Source organism: Oryza brachyantha, chromosome 1 (genome assembly GCF_000231095.2).
Source record: "Oryza brachyantha chromosome 1, ObraRS2, whole genome shotgun sequence".
NCBI lineage: Eukaryota > Viridiplantae > Streptophyta > Magnoliopsida > Poales > Poaceae > Oryza > Oryza brachyantha.
Window position 1 is genome coordinate 17,950,577 of NC_023163.2, and position 11,983 is coordinate 17,962,559.

Here is an 11,983-nt window from a genome sequence, read left to right on the forward strand (position 1 = left end):
CACCCGCCGGCCTCCTTGCCAGATCTAGCCGAAGGAGAACCCGGAATTGGATAGCATTCCTTCAGCAACCTAGACTTCCCCCGCTGACAAGCTGCCGCCTCAACCCAGCCTAGACACTCCCCGCAGAGAAGGGGAGGAGCTCCGAAGAGGGTGAAGGAGCTGACCAGCAACGAGGAAGACGACCCACCGCCGCCAGCTCCCTTCGCACAACCATCTGAATGCCGAAGACGTTGCCGCTCTAGCTCCGGCGGCGTGGCCGCCGGTCGTTTGGCCAGCCGTCGCCGCGAGCTCGTTGGCCCTGGCACGCGCGCTGCCTCTGCCGCCAGCGCTTGTGGAGGGAGGATGACACCACCACGCGACGCCAGCGCCGCCCATGACGAAGTTGCCCAGTTGAGCAGCTGAGTGAAGGGCCAGATCTGAGCCTCGCCCCTCGCACGCCTCCGACTGCCGGGCCTTCGGCTGCCGTTGCCGCCGCCCCACTACAAACAGCCGCCAGCAAGCGTGGGCTCGGTTGGACCATATTGAGCAATTTTTTCAAGCACATCGACCACCTTAAACACGTTGGATTCAGTAACCTAGCCAATTCTCATCTATACACAATCCATATATTTACCGAACGAGAGGTTACACATGGCTAGAAATTCTTTTATAGGTAGTCTATAGTAAATTTATCTAATCCAAAGTGAAAACAATTTAAAGGTGGTCAAAAGTAAAACTTAGATAATATTGTTTCTGTCCTAAAATATAATATTTAGTATATGCTATTCAGTAGAGACTATGTTGTCCTTAATGATGGTGGAGTGTAGGTAAGAATAAAATAAAAAGTATTTTTTTGTGAAATGATTGATAAGTAGTATTACAATAGAAATGCTTATATGTAGGTATGAGATTTAAATTTTAGATATACTTATATATGGGAGAGTAAAGGTAGCTTAAAGCGCAATTTTTCTCTAATTTTTACTGGTGAAGGAGTTGGGGTGATACATATTAAAGCCACCATTTTCGCGTTAAAGTTAGAAAATCAGGGCAGAGCTAATTATCTCCTTAGGGCTAAGCAACCCAACGACCTTAGGCGAAATCCATTGATAAATAGTTTAGGTAATGAAGATAATCTAAAAATTAAACATGATTAGTGTATTGTGAATTTGTGATCCTGATGAACGGCCGAGAAAAAACCAATGTCCCATTTGAGATATAGCTGAACTTTGTAGGCAGATAGATAATCTGATTATTTTTGTTTTAAGCAGTAGTATGATTATAAAATAATAAAATAACTACAACAAATTTAAAACTCACCGTTTAGAATACCAGAAACGTGCAAATGCAAATCCAATCCAAAATCAGAAAAGAACTTGACTAACGGACCTATCATCCATCCCGTTAATCCGAGCATCAAACAACTTCTAACGCAACGAGGAAGGAAGCATGGACGGCCAGGATTTGACTTAGGCTAATAAACCCCGGTAGAAACACCCATCTAGCTTCTCGCTGACGCCTCCTACCGTTTCCCTTTCCCGGTGACCGCCGCCGCCGCGGCGCCGAGAAAGGCGCACCCATGGCGAGCTCGCCGGCGGCGGCCACGCCACGACCAGAGAGCACAAACACGCCATCCCATTCCCCTGCTCCTCCTCTCCAAGGAAACCCCTCCCTAACTGCCGACGCTCCACCGGAGCCATCCCCACCCGACCACGCCACCCCGATCTCGCCGCGGCCCCCAGGGGAGGGCACCGAGGAGCGGCCCGAGGCGGACGCGCCGCTTCCTTCTACAGCGCCTGCGATCGGTGGGACCCCCGGTGCGGCGGACTCGCCTCCTTCGTTCTCCTCGCTGGAGGTGGCTACGTCGGCGGCGTCACCGGCGCTCGTAGCTGCGGCAGCGGGGTGGCCCAGTTCCCCTCCGCTGCTTCCTCCCGCTGAGGCGGCCGAGTTCTACCCCGAGGCGCCGTCGTCCCCTTCTTCCTCTTACGAAACCGCGGACGATGCTTCGCCGGCGTCGCCCCCGCCCACTCCTCCACCCCTGGTCTTATGCGCCTCGCCAGATTCATCCTTCACCGATCCTGCGGAAATGGCGTCCCCTGCGTGTGATCCGATGGGCGCGGACGAGGGCTCGCACGCCGCACCCGAACCTCCGACGCCGCCACTGGAGAGCGGACCGGAGGAGTTTCAGCAGAAGCAGCAGCCGCATCCACCCCGTGCAATTCATCCGGAGTGTGTTAGTTCTGAGCATGCAGAGCTGCCGTCGCTTCCTCCCACTAGTCCGGCTGAAATCACGCCCACCTTGCCAGATGTTACTGATATCGATGCAGTCGCAGGGACGCCGGAAAAAGCTTCTGGTTCAACGGCTGAAATGGAGGTAATGGATGGAACCGAGATCGATGCATTAGCAGGGACGCCAGAAGAAACTCCTGGTTCAATGTCTGCAATGGAGGCAATGGATGCAACCGAGATGGATGCAGTAGCAGGGAAGCCAGAAGATGCTCCTGGTTCAACGGCCGAGATGGATGCAGTAGCAGGGAAGCCAGAAGAAGCTCCTGGTTCAACGGCCGAGATGGATGCAGTAGCAGGGAAGCCAGAAGAAGCTCCTGGTTCAACGGCTGCAATGGAGGCAACCGAGATGGATGCAGTAGCAGGGAAGCCAGAAGAAGCTCCTGGTTCAACGGCTGCAATGGAGGCAATGGATGCAACCGAGATCGATGCAGTATCAGGGAAGCCAGAAGAATCTCCTGGTTCAACGGTTGCAATGGAGGTAATGGATGCTACCGTGATCGATGCAGTAGCAGGGATGCCAGAAGAAGCTCCTGGTTCAACGGCTGCCATGGAGGTAACGGATGTAACCAAGATCGATGCAGTAGCAGGGACGCCAGAAGAAGCTCCTGGTCCGACGGTTGCAATGGAGGTAACATACGGGGAGACTGGTTCCGCAGCAGTTAGTGTATCACTGGTATTGGACAGTGGCGAAGAGGTGTCATTGCAAAAATCAATGCAGAAACCATCTTCTCCCACAGTGAACACTGAGCCAGAGTCAATGGAGAGACCATGTCCTCCCACAATGAACACCGAGCCATGTTCACCAGAGATGGTGTCTCTGGGATTTCAGCTACAACAGCCGCATTCACCTGCTACCGCTCACCCTGAGTACGATGGTTCGGAGCATGTGGAGCTGCCGCTTCGTCCCACTAGTCTGGCTAAAACCGCGCACACCTTGGCAGATGCAGCTGACATCGATGTAGTACCAGGGACAACAGAAGAAGCTCTTGGTTCAACGGCTGCAATGGAGGTAACAGATTCAGCCAAGATTGATGTATTAACAGGGATACCAGAAGAAGCTCCTAGTTCAACACTTGCAATGGAGGTAATGTATGGGGAGACTGATATCGTAGCAGTCAGTGTGTCTCCATTATTGGAGAATGGGGAAGAGGGGTCATTGCAAGTGTCAATGCAGAGACCATCTTCTCCCGCAATGAAGCCAGAGTCAATGGAGAGACCATGTCCTCCCACAGTGGACACTAAGCCATGTTCACCAGAGATGGCGCCTCTGGGATTTCAGATGCCGCAGCAGCAACAACAACATCCACCCGCAACAGCTCCCTCAGAGTGTGATAGTTCGGAGCATGCAGAGCTGCCACTTCCTCCCACTAGTCTGGCTGAAATCACACACACCTTGCCAAATGCAGCTGACATCAATGCAGTAGCAGGGACACCAGAAGATCTTGGTTCAATGACCACAATGGAGGTAATGCATGCAGCCAAGATTGATGTAGTAGCAGGGATGCCAGAAGAAGCTCCTAATTCAACACTTGCAATGGAGGTAATCTACAGGGAGACTGATACCGCAGCAATCAGTGTGTCTCCAGTATTGGACAGTGGTAAAGAGGGGTCACTGCAAGAATCAATGGAGAAGCCATCTTATCCCATGATGGACCCTGAGCCAGAGTCGATACAGAGATCATCTTCTCCCACAGTGGACACTGAGCCATCTCTGCCAGAGATGGCGCCTCCGGGATTTCAGCAGCAACAACAACAGTCGCATCTGCCCTCAACAACTCCCCCGGAGTGTGATAGTTTGGAGCATGCAGAGCTGCCACTTCCCCCCACTAGTCCAGCTGAAATCACGCATACCTTGCGAGATGCAGCTGAGATTGATGTAATAGCAGGGACACCAGAAGAAGCTCCAAATTCAGCGCTTGCAGTGATGGTAACGTACAGGAAGACTGATACCTCTGAAATCAGTGTGCCTCCGGTGGTGGAGAATGCGGAAGAAGGGCCATTGCAAGAGTCAATGCAGAGACCATCTTCTCCCACAATGGTCACTAAGCCATGTTCGCCAGACATGGCACCTCCAGGATTTGAGAACTGTAAAGCATCATGGTTGCCAGTGCCCCCTCCTACTCCACCAGGGCAATCAATGCCCTCCTTGCCAGTTGCAGCTGCCCCCAAGGGTTTAGTGGTGATGCCAGAGGAAGTGGTTGAGTCAGTGCCTTCATTGGAAGCTCTGGATGCCGAAAAACCTTCCTCCATCATGCAGGCTGAGCCCAGCTCACCTGATATGCCACCACCAGGATTTGAGAATTTTAAGTCATCATGGTTACCACTACCCACAACTCCACCAGTTTCAACCACTGAGGTCTTGCCTGATGTGGTAGTCACCAAGGCAGTGGAAGCACCTATTGAGGAAGCGTTTGGGCCATTGCCAGCATTGGAGCTGATGAACATGGACACAGACACTGCCCACAATATGTTCCCAACAGAAGGATCTGAGGGGCTACTGCAAAAGCCACTTTTGAAACTCCCTTCTCCAGTTGCACAATCTGAACCATATTCACAAGATGAGATGGCACCTCCAGGGTTTGAGAATTTTAAGTCATCATCTGAACCATGTTCTGTAGAGGAGATAGCACGTCCAGTTTTTGATAATTTCAAGTCATCATCTGAACCATGTTCACCAGTGGAGATGGCACCTCCAGGGTTTGAGAATTTCAAGTCGTCATGGCCACCACATCCCTCTCTGCCCCAGACTGCTTATATGTCACCAGATGCAGCCACCAGAGATGCTTTGGCAGCAACAGTGGAAGAAGTGACTGGGCCACCACCTGCATTGGAGGCAATGGATGTGGACGTAGGTGCCATACATCCACCACCGCCACCATTTGACAGTGGACTGGAGTCATTGCAAGAGCCACTGCCAAGAGTACCTTCTCCCATAATGCAAGAAACTTCCTGTTCACCAGATAGGGCACCACCAGGGTTTGAAACATATAAGTCATCACAGCTACTGCTACCGTCTCCATCTTTGGCACAGACTACAAATGACCAACAAGATCAGCTGGTAACTAAACCTATTTCTGTGATAGAGGAAGCCCCTCAGCCACTGCACTCAGTGGAGTTAATGGGTGCAAATATGGATACAGCACCTCCATCGCTACTATCATCTGAAAGTGGACCAGATGGGCCATTCCCACAGCAATTCCCCTGCCTGCCTTCTCCTGCAGAAAAGGGTACAACCACCTGTTTGCCAGATATGGTGCATTCAGGGTCTGATGATTTAGAGTCCTCACAGCTTCTGCCACCACCTGTTGTCATTTCTACAATTCAGACCCCAGATGGCTTGGCTGATGCTCCTGCCGTTGACAGGGTTGCAGTAGCATCGGAAGAATCACCTCAACGACCGCTTGTATCAAGAGGAATGGAAGATGGCACAGTGCCCATTCAGTCATCACCTCTGGAGAATGCTTCTGAGGGGTCATTGCCACAAGTAGAGTCACAGGTGCATTCTCCTACAGCACAGGCTGTGGATAGCTTACTAGATGCACCTGGCTCGAAGTCTGTGGCTGTGGCTTCAGAGATGTCTCAGCCACCGCAGGCAGCTAATACAGACTTTGTAAGTACAACTGCAATGCAACCACAATCCAAGGGTATAGTGGATGAGTCATTGCAGCTACCTCAGCATCCGGCCTCTTCTACCGCACATGCTGCACCCTGTTTACAGGACTCTGTTCTATTGGTGCCACCACCACCATCTCCTTTTCTAAATAAAGGTTAGTACATTTCATCTCATTTCCTCTATTCCATATCTATATAGCTGGTATGTTTGTGTTGACTTGTATTTGTCATGAGTTTCGGGGCCTTTGGAAGGTGAAAATGAGTTACAGTGTGAGATTGGATCAGCCACCACGCAGAGGCTCTGGGATGACCAAGTTTCTCAGGAAGGCCTATTTCACTGATACTCTGACTAGTACATAGGATGTTCGCGTACATAATTCAGTAACACATCAACTAATCAATGATCTTATCATTAACAGGAAACACATTACTATTTTGTCTATTCTAACTTCCTAATTTGGTTCCTTGATGTTCAAGGACAGCGGGGCCTGCCTTGCATGCTCATGCTACTGGCATGCGTACGATCCATACTATGTCACTGGTTGGTCTCTTCCCAAATTGAATCCTATACTGTTCTAGGTGTCCGTGGATGGAATTTCACACAGTTATCTTTCCAGTCATTAATGATGCACTAATCATATGCACACCTTAGATTATGTAACTTTCCTATAATTTGTGCAAAGAAACGCTTATTTTTATGATTCTCAATTTTTGATATGATTCCGGAAAGAAGAATGCTCATGTAAACTGTGGCTAGCAGATATAAACTTAATGAATAGAACTAGGAATCACCATTTAAATCCTTAAAGTTTACCAAGCATGTAATGTGCTCACTTTTATCTCCATTGATCCACTATGTGTGTATACCTGGTCCTTCTTGTATCAGTTTGAGCCAAAAATGATGAAGTTTGATTGCAATTGTGAAATACAGTAACTTTCTTTGGAGCAATAGGTGAAAGGAATATACTATGCTCTACACAAGCTCTTAGTTATTAGAGTTTGATTTTGTATACCTTCTCTTTAGATGTAATTCCAATAACTCAATGGCAATTCATATGTAGTTCGGTAGTTGTGACCCAAACAAGTCAGCTTTTGCACCCACGCAGAAATCTGGGGCTGTATAAAGTTAGTCCATATGTTTGTAGAGTGGTATAATGTTCTCTCTGACTATTGTGGGATTTTGTACCCTTCTCTCTCTCTCTCTTAAAATAAATAACCTCTGTTGCTAACTTGTGCAGAAATAGGTCAAATGGTATGTGGAAGCTGCCGTGTTCTTCTTGCTTATTTTAGAGGTGCTGATCATGTTCACTGTACTTGTTGTCAGACAATGAACCTTGTATTGGAAGGTGCGTACTATTTCTTGTTTGCCTAACAGTGTTTTTTACTTTCCCTATCTCCTTCTCAGTTTGTTTCTTCATGTTCTATGTAATTGTTGTTTTGTCTTTGAGCATATATAGATATCAACCATCTTGTATCTTATTTCTGTGGAAGTACTTTTCTGATTTCTGTGGAAGTACTTTTCTGAGCTTTCTTTTACAGTCTAAATTATGTGTAAGTAGTACGGTTGGTCATGTATGTCAACATTGGACCACTTCATAGATAACTGGATAGTCCTGCCCTTGCCTTCATATTACTGTTGTTTATGCACACCCTCTCCATGCAACACTTTCTGCAAAATATGGATGCCATTTGCTCAAATCATATCTCATATTTTCCTTTTGAACCATGGATGTCCGTAATATTTTCATATAGTAGCTTTTACCACATATTGATCTAATATTGTGATTATATGTGCACCTTATTCTTGCATGGTTATTTGCCCTCCTATGTTTGTTGCAGCACATGAAGTTGGTAATGTGCATTGTGGACATTGTGAGACATTGTTGATGTATCCTTTTGGAGCGCCTTCTGTTAAGTGTTCGCTGTGCCTCTTTGTCACTGAAATTGGAGTAAGTGAACTATGACTCGTGATGAATTACTTACTATATGTGTTTATTTGTGTAAAACATCTTTGAAGAAAAAAAGTAGGTATTTTATCACCGAACTTTGTTGTGAATATGAGCATATGACTGCCTTATATTCTAGATTTCTCATGCATCTTGTCAGCCATATGAGCTAAAAATCTCTATCCCGACAGTTATTAGTTGCTATATAAGCATGTTGTACTGAGACCTATTAAACAATTATGATGTGATACTAAAGAAACTCCCCACATGTGGTCTGAAAGGCAAGAAATTCCCACATTAATCAGACATACGGAGGGGGGTTAACCAGATAGATAGATCATAGATGGAGGGGATGGAGGGATTCATTTCGGATTTCTAGTTCTTAAAAAGAAAGTATCATTTTCTAACTCCACATAGGAGCTCCTCTAAAGTTCACTCGGAAGCATGTTCTTTGACCATGGCTCACTATGCTCCTTTAATAAAATGTTGTTTCTCAGCAGCTTTATATATTTAAAAAGCATGGTTTGCTTTGTTTGAATCCCCGCCAATGAAGCTTTTATCTTTCTCCTTGCCTTAGATAATCATGTCTTGTACTATGATAGATCTGAAACTTGCCTTAGTACGAACTGTCTTTGACTGCGCCTCCACTTTGATACCTCCAGCTTTGATTCTCTGCAATCATTTATCGTTTCACATGATTTCCTACAGTAGACTTCTTGATCATCCGTTCCAAAATATAAGCATTTCCGGTATTTAAATTTTGTACAACAATATAAACATTTCTACACCCATTCCCATGATTCCAATCACTCCGATTGATTCCAAACCCAATCAGGTGCTTGAAAAGGGTATCTAATCAATTTAAAATTCAAAAATTGACCACTAAAGTGACTAAAAGAGAATCTTTTGATTCCACTTTAGTCTTTGCTAAATAACCTAGAAATGATTATATTTTAGAACAGACGTTGTAGACTGTTGTTACAGTGCAGAATTGTTCCATTATGTGCCAATGAATTGATCTCCTTCAATTTCTCTCTTTCTTTTACTCCAGGAGCGAAATGTTCGACCTCGGTTATCAATCGAGCAAGCTGTGCCGCCTCACCCATCAGAGGTTCAGAAATCAGAACTAACTCACAAGACCTGATCAGTTTTAGTCATATAGATACCCGTCGGATTCCAAGTGTCCAAGAGGCTTCAAAGCCTACCTGTGCACATGAAAGTTCAAGATGGTGATGTGGAGTTGTGGACAGAATCCAAAGTGTACAAAGATAGCGTTTTTTTTTTTCCAGTGCTGTATACAGACCAGGAAAGGTGACATCGTTAGTTCGACTAGATCTCCTTTAAAAAGGAAAAGAAACAAAAAATAGTTCGATTCAGTCCGGAGCTCATATGCTTATGGCATATGAATGATAAATTGAGAATAGAGTAGTTTCAGCTGGTTCTTTCGCTGCGGCCATGATGTTGCCCCTGACGTGTCGAGGCTTGAGAATTAGCCTAACTGCTAATCATGCTTTTGCCCATCATTGCTTTAGAAAGTTCTGCAGTTAGCTGTTCAGGCTTTGCTTCAGAGAATGGTCTGTGGTACATTTGTCCCGGGGGAAGAATTGATCTGCAAAGCGAAAGCCTCTGAAACAAGCTCATGGAATTTGGCTACTGAAATTTCGGCTTCAGTTGAGAGCTAACGAAGGTTCTCTGTTTGCAACATTCTGATACAGTATATTTTTCTCTCTTTCATTCCGGCAGAGTTTAGATCGTAAATGGACCACAACCCTCATAGTTTCTGACTTGATTATAGGGTAAAACCTTTTTTGATCTGCAGTAGTTTCACCCTAAATCATTTCACAATAATCTGATGCTACAGTGTATGGTTTGAGCAGAATGTCCAGCACTGGACCTAAGTTCCTAACATGGGCCGAATTCATCACTGGGCCTAACTATAACGGGCCCAACTTCAATCGGCTATAAGGGAAAGGAAAGGAAACAGAGGCTGACCACGACGACGTGCGGCAACGCCCTCGCGAGCGCATGGAGTTCGGCGGCGGCGGACGAGACGCCGGCGCCCGCGCCAGGCGGCAGCTGCAGGCGGCCGGCCGCGCCGCGGCGTACCTCGGCGGTGGCTTCCTCCTCCTTTCCGCCGCATCCTCTGCCGCCGTCCGCTCCCTCCGCTCCCTCTCCGACGCCAACCAGGTACCAGTACCAGTAGTACCGCCACTACACCCCCCAACCCCAAACCTCCATCGCTCAGTCTGCCGCCGGCGGCTGCCCTGACCTGGCCTGGCCTGTGCTGCTGTTGCGCGCAGAGGAAATTCGCGGCTCCATGTGGCGCCTGCGAGGGGAAGGGGACCTACGCGTGCAGGCTCTGCAGGGGCAGCGCGACGATCGAGTGGTCTCCGCTCTACGACCCGGTGTTCGTCAACCCGTGCCTCTGCCCTACCTGTGACGGGACTAGGTTGGCCATCGGGCAGAGCTTCTCTTGATCTTGGTCGTAGCCTTTAATTGCTGTGCTGCTATGGATGTCTGTTGATTATTTTTTTTTTACTATTTTCAGGGTGCAGCGATGCTTGAATTGCCTGGGAAAAGGCTATGCTTGAAGTCTCCTTGTGTTGGTTTATCTTTGGATTTGATTTTTGTGAGGTCAGTTTCTATTTTTTCTACAGTTTGGTGAGGTAAGTGTGAATGCAATGTGACCTGGTGACTGGTGACTGGTGACTGGTGACTGGTCTTATGCTGATGGAATGCGAGTGCGATATTTGATTGAATTGGATGGATTGGGTTGAAATATTACTCTTTTTTAAAGGGAACTTGGGAATTTAGGCTTGTGACCGAGAACTAAAACTAAAGACCAAAGTGTAGAACAAAACGTGTCTTGATCTTTTGTAGCCTCTGTTTTATATTGAAGCAATGCAATTATACTTTCTGAATGTATGCGGAGCATTCGGATAGAATAGACATGTAAGATGCTCGTACTCTTGACGTTTTTGTTTTAATCCACTGGGTTTTCATGTAAATATCTCGTGAGGTTTTGCTATGAGAATAGCAAAATGTTAGTTATTTTGCTTTTCAGTGTCACCTGAAATTGACAGCCTATTTCTCAACAGATTGTCTTAATTAGCTTGCCAGTAGTGTAGCTCAACGAACAATAAAAGAAGGGAAAGATATTTCAAATGTGAGTTCTGTACTTGGTTTGAGAAGGATCAGACTCATTAATTGTTTTGGGCCCCGGACCATGTGGCTTAGTGGCTATGAGGACTATAAATGGTTGATGAAAAGAAACTGCACTGTCTCACGACTACTACATTCACATTAAAGAAAAAAATATGTTGTAGTGTAGCAAATTAGTCTCTGTCTGATGTGAATCCTTAAGGGCCCCATCCCTTAAATATATATATAATTACAACTCGTGGGTTGAAAGTAAAATAAATTTGTTACAGTCATCCAGCTACATCTAATACTTTAATCACCATGATCTCAAGTTTACAAAAACATGGACTTTTAGGTATGAACTGTAATCTGTTGGTTTGGCAGATGGTTCTTGGAGCATAGCTGCATATGTTGTACAAAATCACGGTTGCGTATGAAAGATGCAACGCAGTTCTATGGATGCCTGAATTATATCATAGGCTCCGTGTAAATAAACATGGGGTGATGGTTTGAGTTTTCATGAAAAAAAGTTAAACAACATATTTGTAAATGAAAAAAAATTTGTGAATAGAACTTTTATATATGTATTTTTACTGATCTAAAAACCAAGGCTAAAAAATAAACTTCGGTGAAAAAATCTCAAATTCAACTTCAAATTTAAGGTTTAAAATTCAAATTTTGGCTTACAAGAGCGAAAAGATGGGAGTGAGAGACTAGTGTATCAGCCTGTTACTTTTTTTCCCATTTGCCAGCCATTTGAGGCAAATTTTCGTGTTAACACAGGAAGAGCCACACCATCCATTAATAACTTTATGTGACTTACATATGAGAATGGCGAGAGAGGATTCCTTACTACTATGAGATATGTTTGTTTCCTATAGGTTATAAACAGCTATGGATGCTGTGTAGTGGTAATCTGCTCTAAGAATGTAGGAAATGTTTTAAGAGCATTTTAGCCTTCATTTTGGTCTTTGTCATTGCAAACAAATCATGTTCAGTTCAGCAAAGACAATTTTTAA

At 45.9% G+C, this 11,983-nt stretch overlaps 2 protein-coding genes across 7 annotated transcripts; both read left to right on the forward strand.

Annotated features, from left to right (window-relative positions):
• Window positions 1-1,517: 1,517 nt before the first annotated feature.
• LOC102708752 (mucin-17-like) lies at window positions 1,518-9,723 on the forward strand. Of its 6 annotated transcripts, none has more exons than XR_001551359.2 (5): window positions 1,518-6,032; window positions 7,116-7,223; window positions 7,717-7,826; window positions 8,875-9,510; window positions 9,701-9,723. XR_001551359.2 is itself a non-coding variant. In XM_040522466.1 (5 exons), the coding sequence occupies exons 1-5, from the start codon at window positions 1,556-1,558 to the stop codon at window positions 8,965-8,967; spliced, it is 4,737 nt and encodes a 1,578-aa protein (XP_040378400.1). In that variant the 5' UTR covers window positions 1,518-1,555; the 3' UTR covers window positions 8,968-9,588. The 6 variants fall into 6 exon arrangements, 3 of the variants coding, with proteins under 3 accessions (XP_040378400.1, XP_006644363.3, XP_040378406.1); XM_040522466.1 differs by lacking the exon at window positions 9,701-9,723 and having other exon boundaries at window positions 1,518-2,480; window positions 2,532-6,032; window positions 8,875-9,588; XM_006644300.3 differs by lacking the exon at window positions 9,701-9,723 and having other exon boundaries at window positions 8,875-9,588.
• A 51-nt stretch (window positions 9,724-9,774) lies between these two features.
• Window positions 9,775-10,744, forward strand: LOC102708300. The gene is made up of 3 exons (XM_006646029.3): window positions 9,775-10,010; window positions 10,124-10,272; window positions 10,372-10,744. The coding sequence occupies exons 1-3, from the start codon at window positions 9,849-9,851 to the stop codon at window positions 10,412-10,414; spliced, it is 354 nt and encodes a 117-aa protein (XP_006646092.2). The 5' UTR covers window positions 9,775-9,848; the 3' UTR covers window positions 10,415-10,744.
• Window positions 10,745-11,983: the final 1,239 nt, after the last annotated feature.

Coding starts and splice junctions, on each gene's coding strand:
- LOC102708752 (XM_006644300.3), top strand. CDS start 1,556: ATGGCGAGCTCGCCGGCGGCGGCCACGCCACGACCAGAGAGCACAAAC. Junction 6,033..7,115: donor ATCTCCTTTTCTAAATAAAG/GTTAGTACATTT, acceptor TAACTTGTGCAG/AAATAGGTCAAATGGTATGT. Junction 7,827..8,874: donor TCTTTGTCACTGAAATTGGA/GTAAGTGAACTA, acceptor CTTTTACTCCAG/GAGCGAAATGTTCGACCTCG.
- LOC102708300 (XM_006646029.3), top strand. CDS start 9,849: ATGGAGTTCGGCGGCGGCGGACGAGACGCCGGCGCCCGCGCCAGGCGG. Junction 10,011..10,123: donor CCCTCTCCGACGCCAACCAG/GTACCAGTACCA, acceptor TGTTGCGCGCAG/AGGAAATTCGCGGCTCCATG. Junction 10,273..10,371: donor CCTACCTGTGACGGGACTAG/GTTGGCCATCGG, acceptor TACTATTTTCAG/GGTGCAGCGATGCTTGAATT.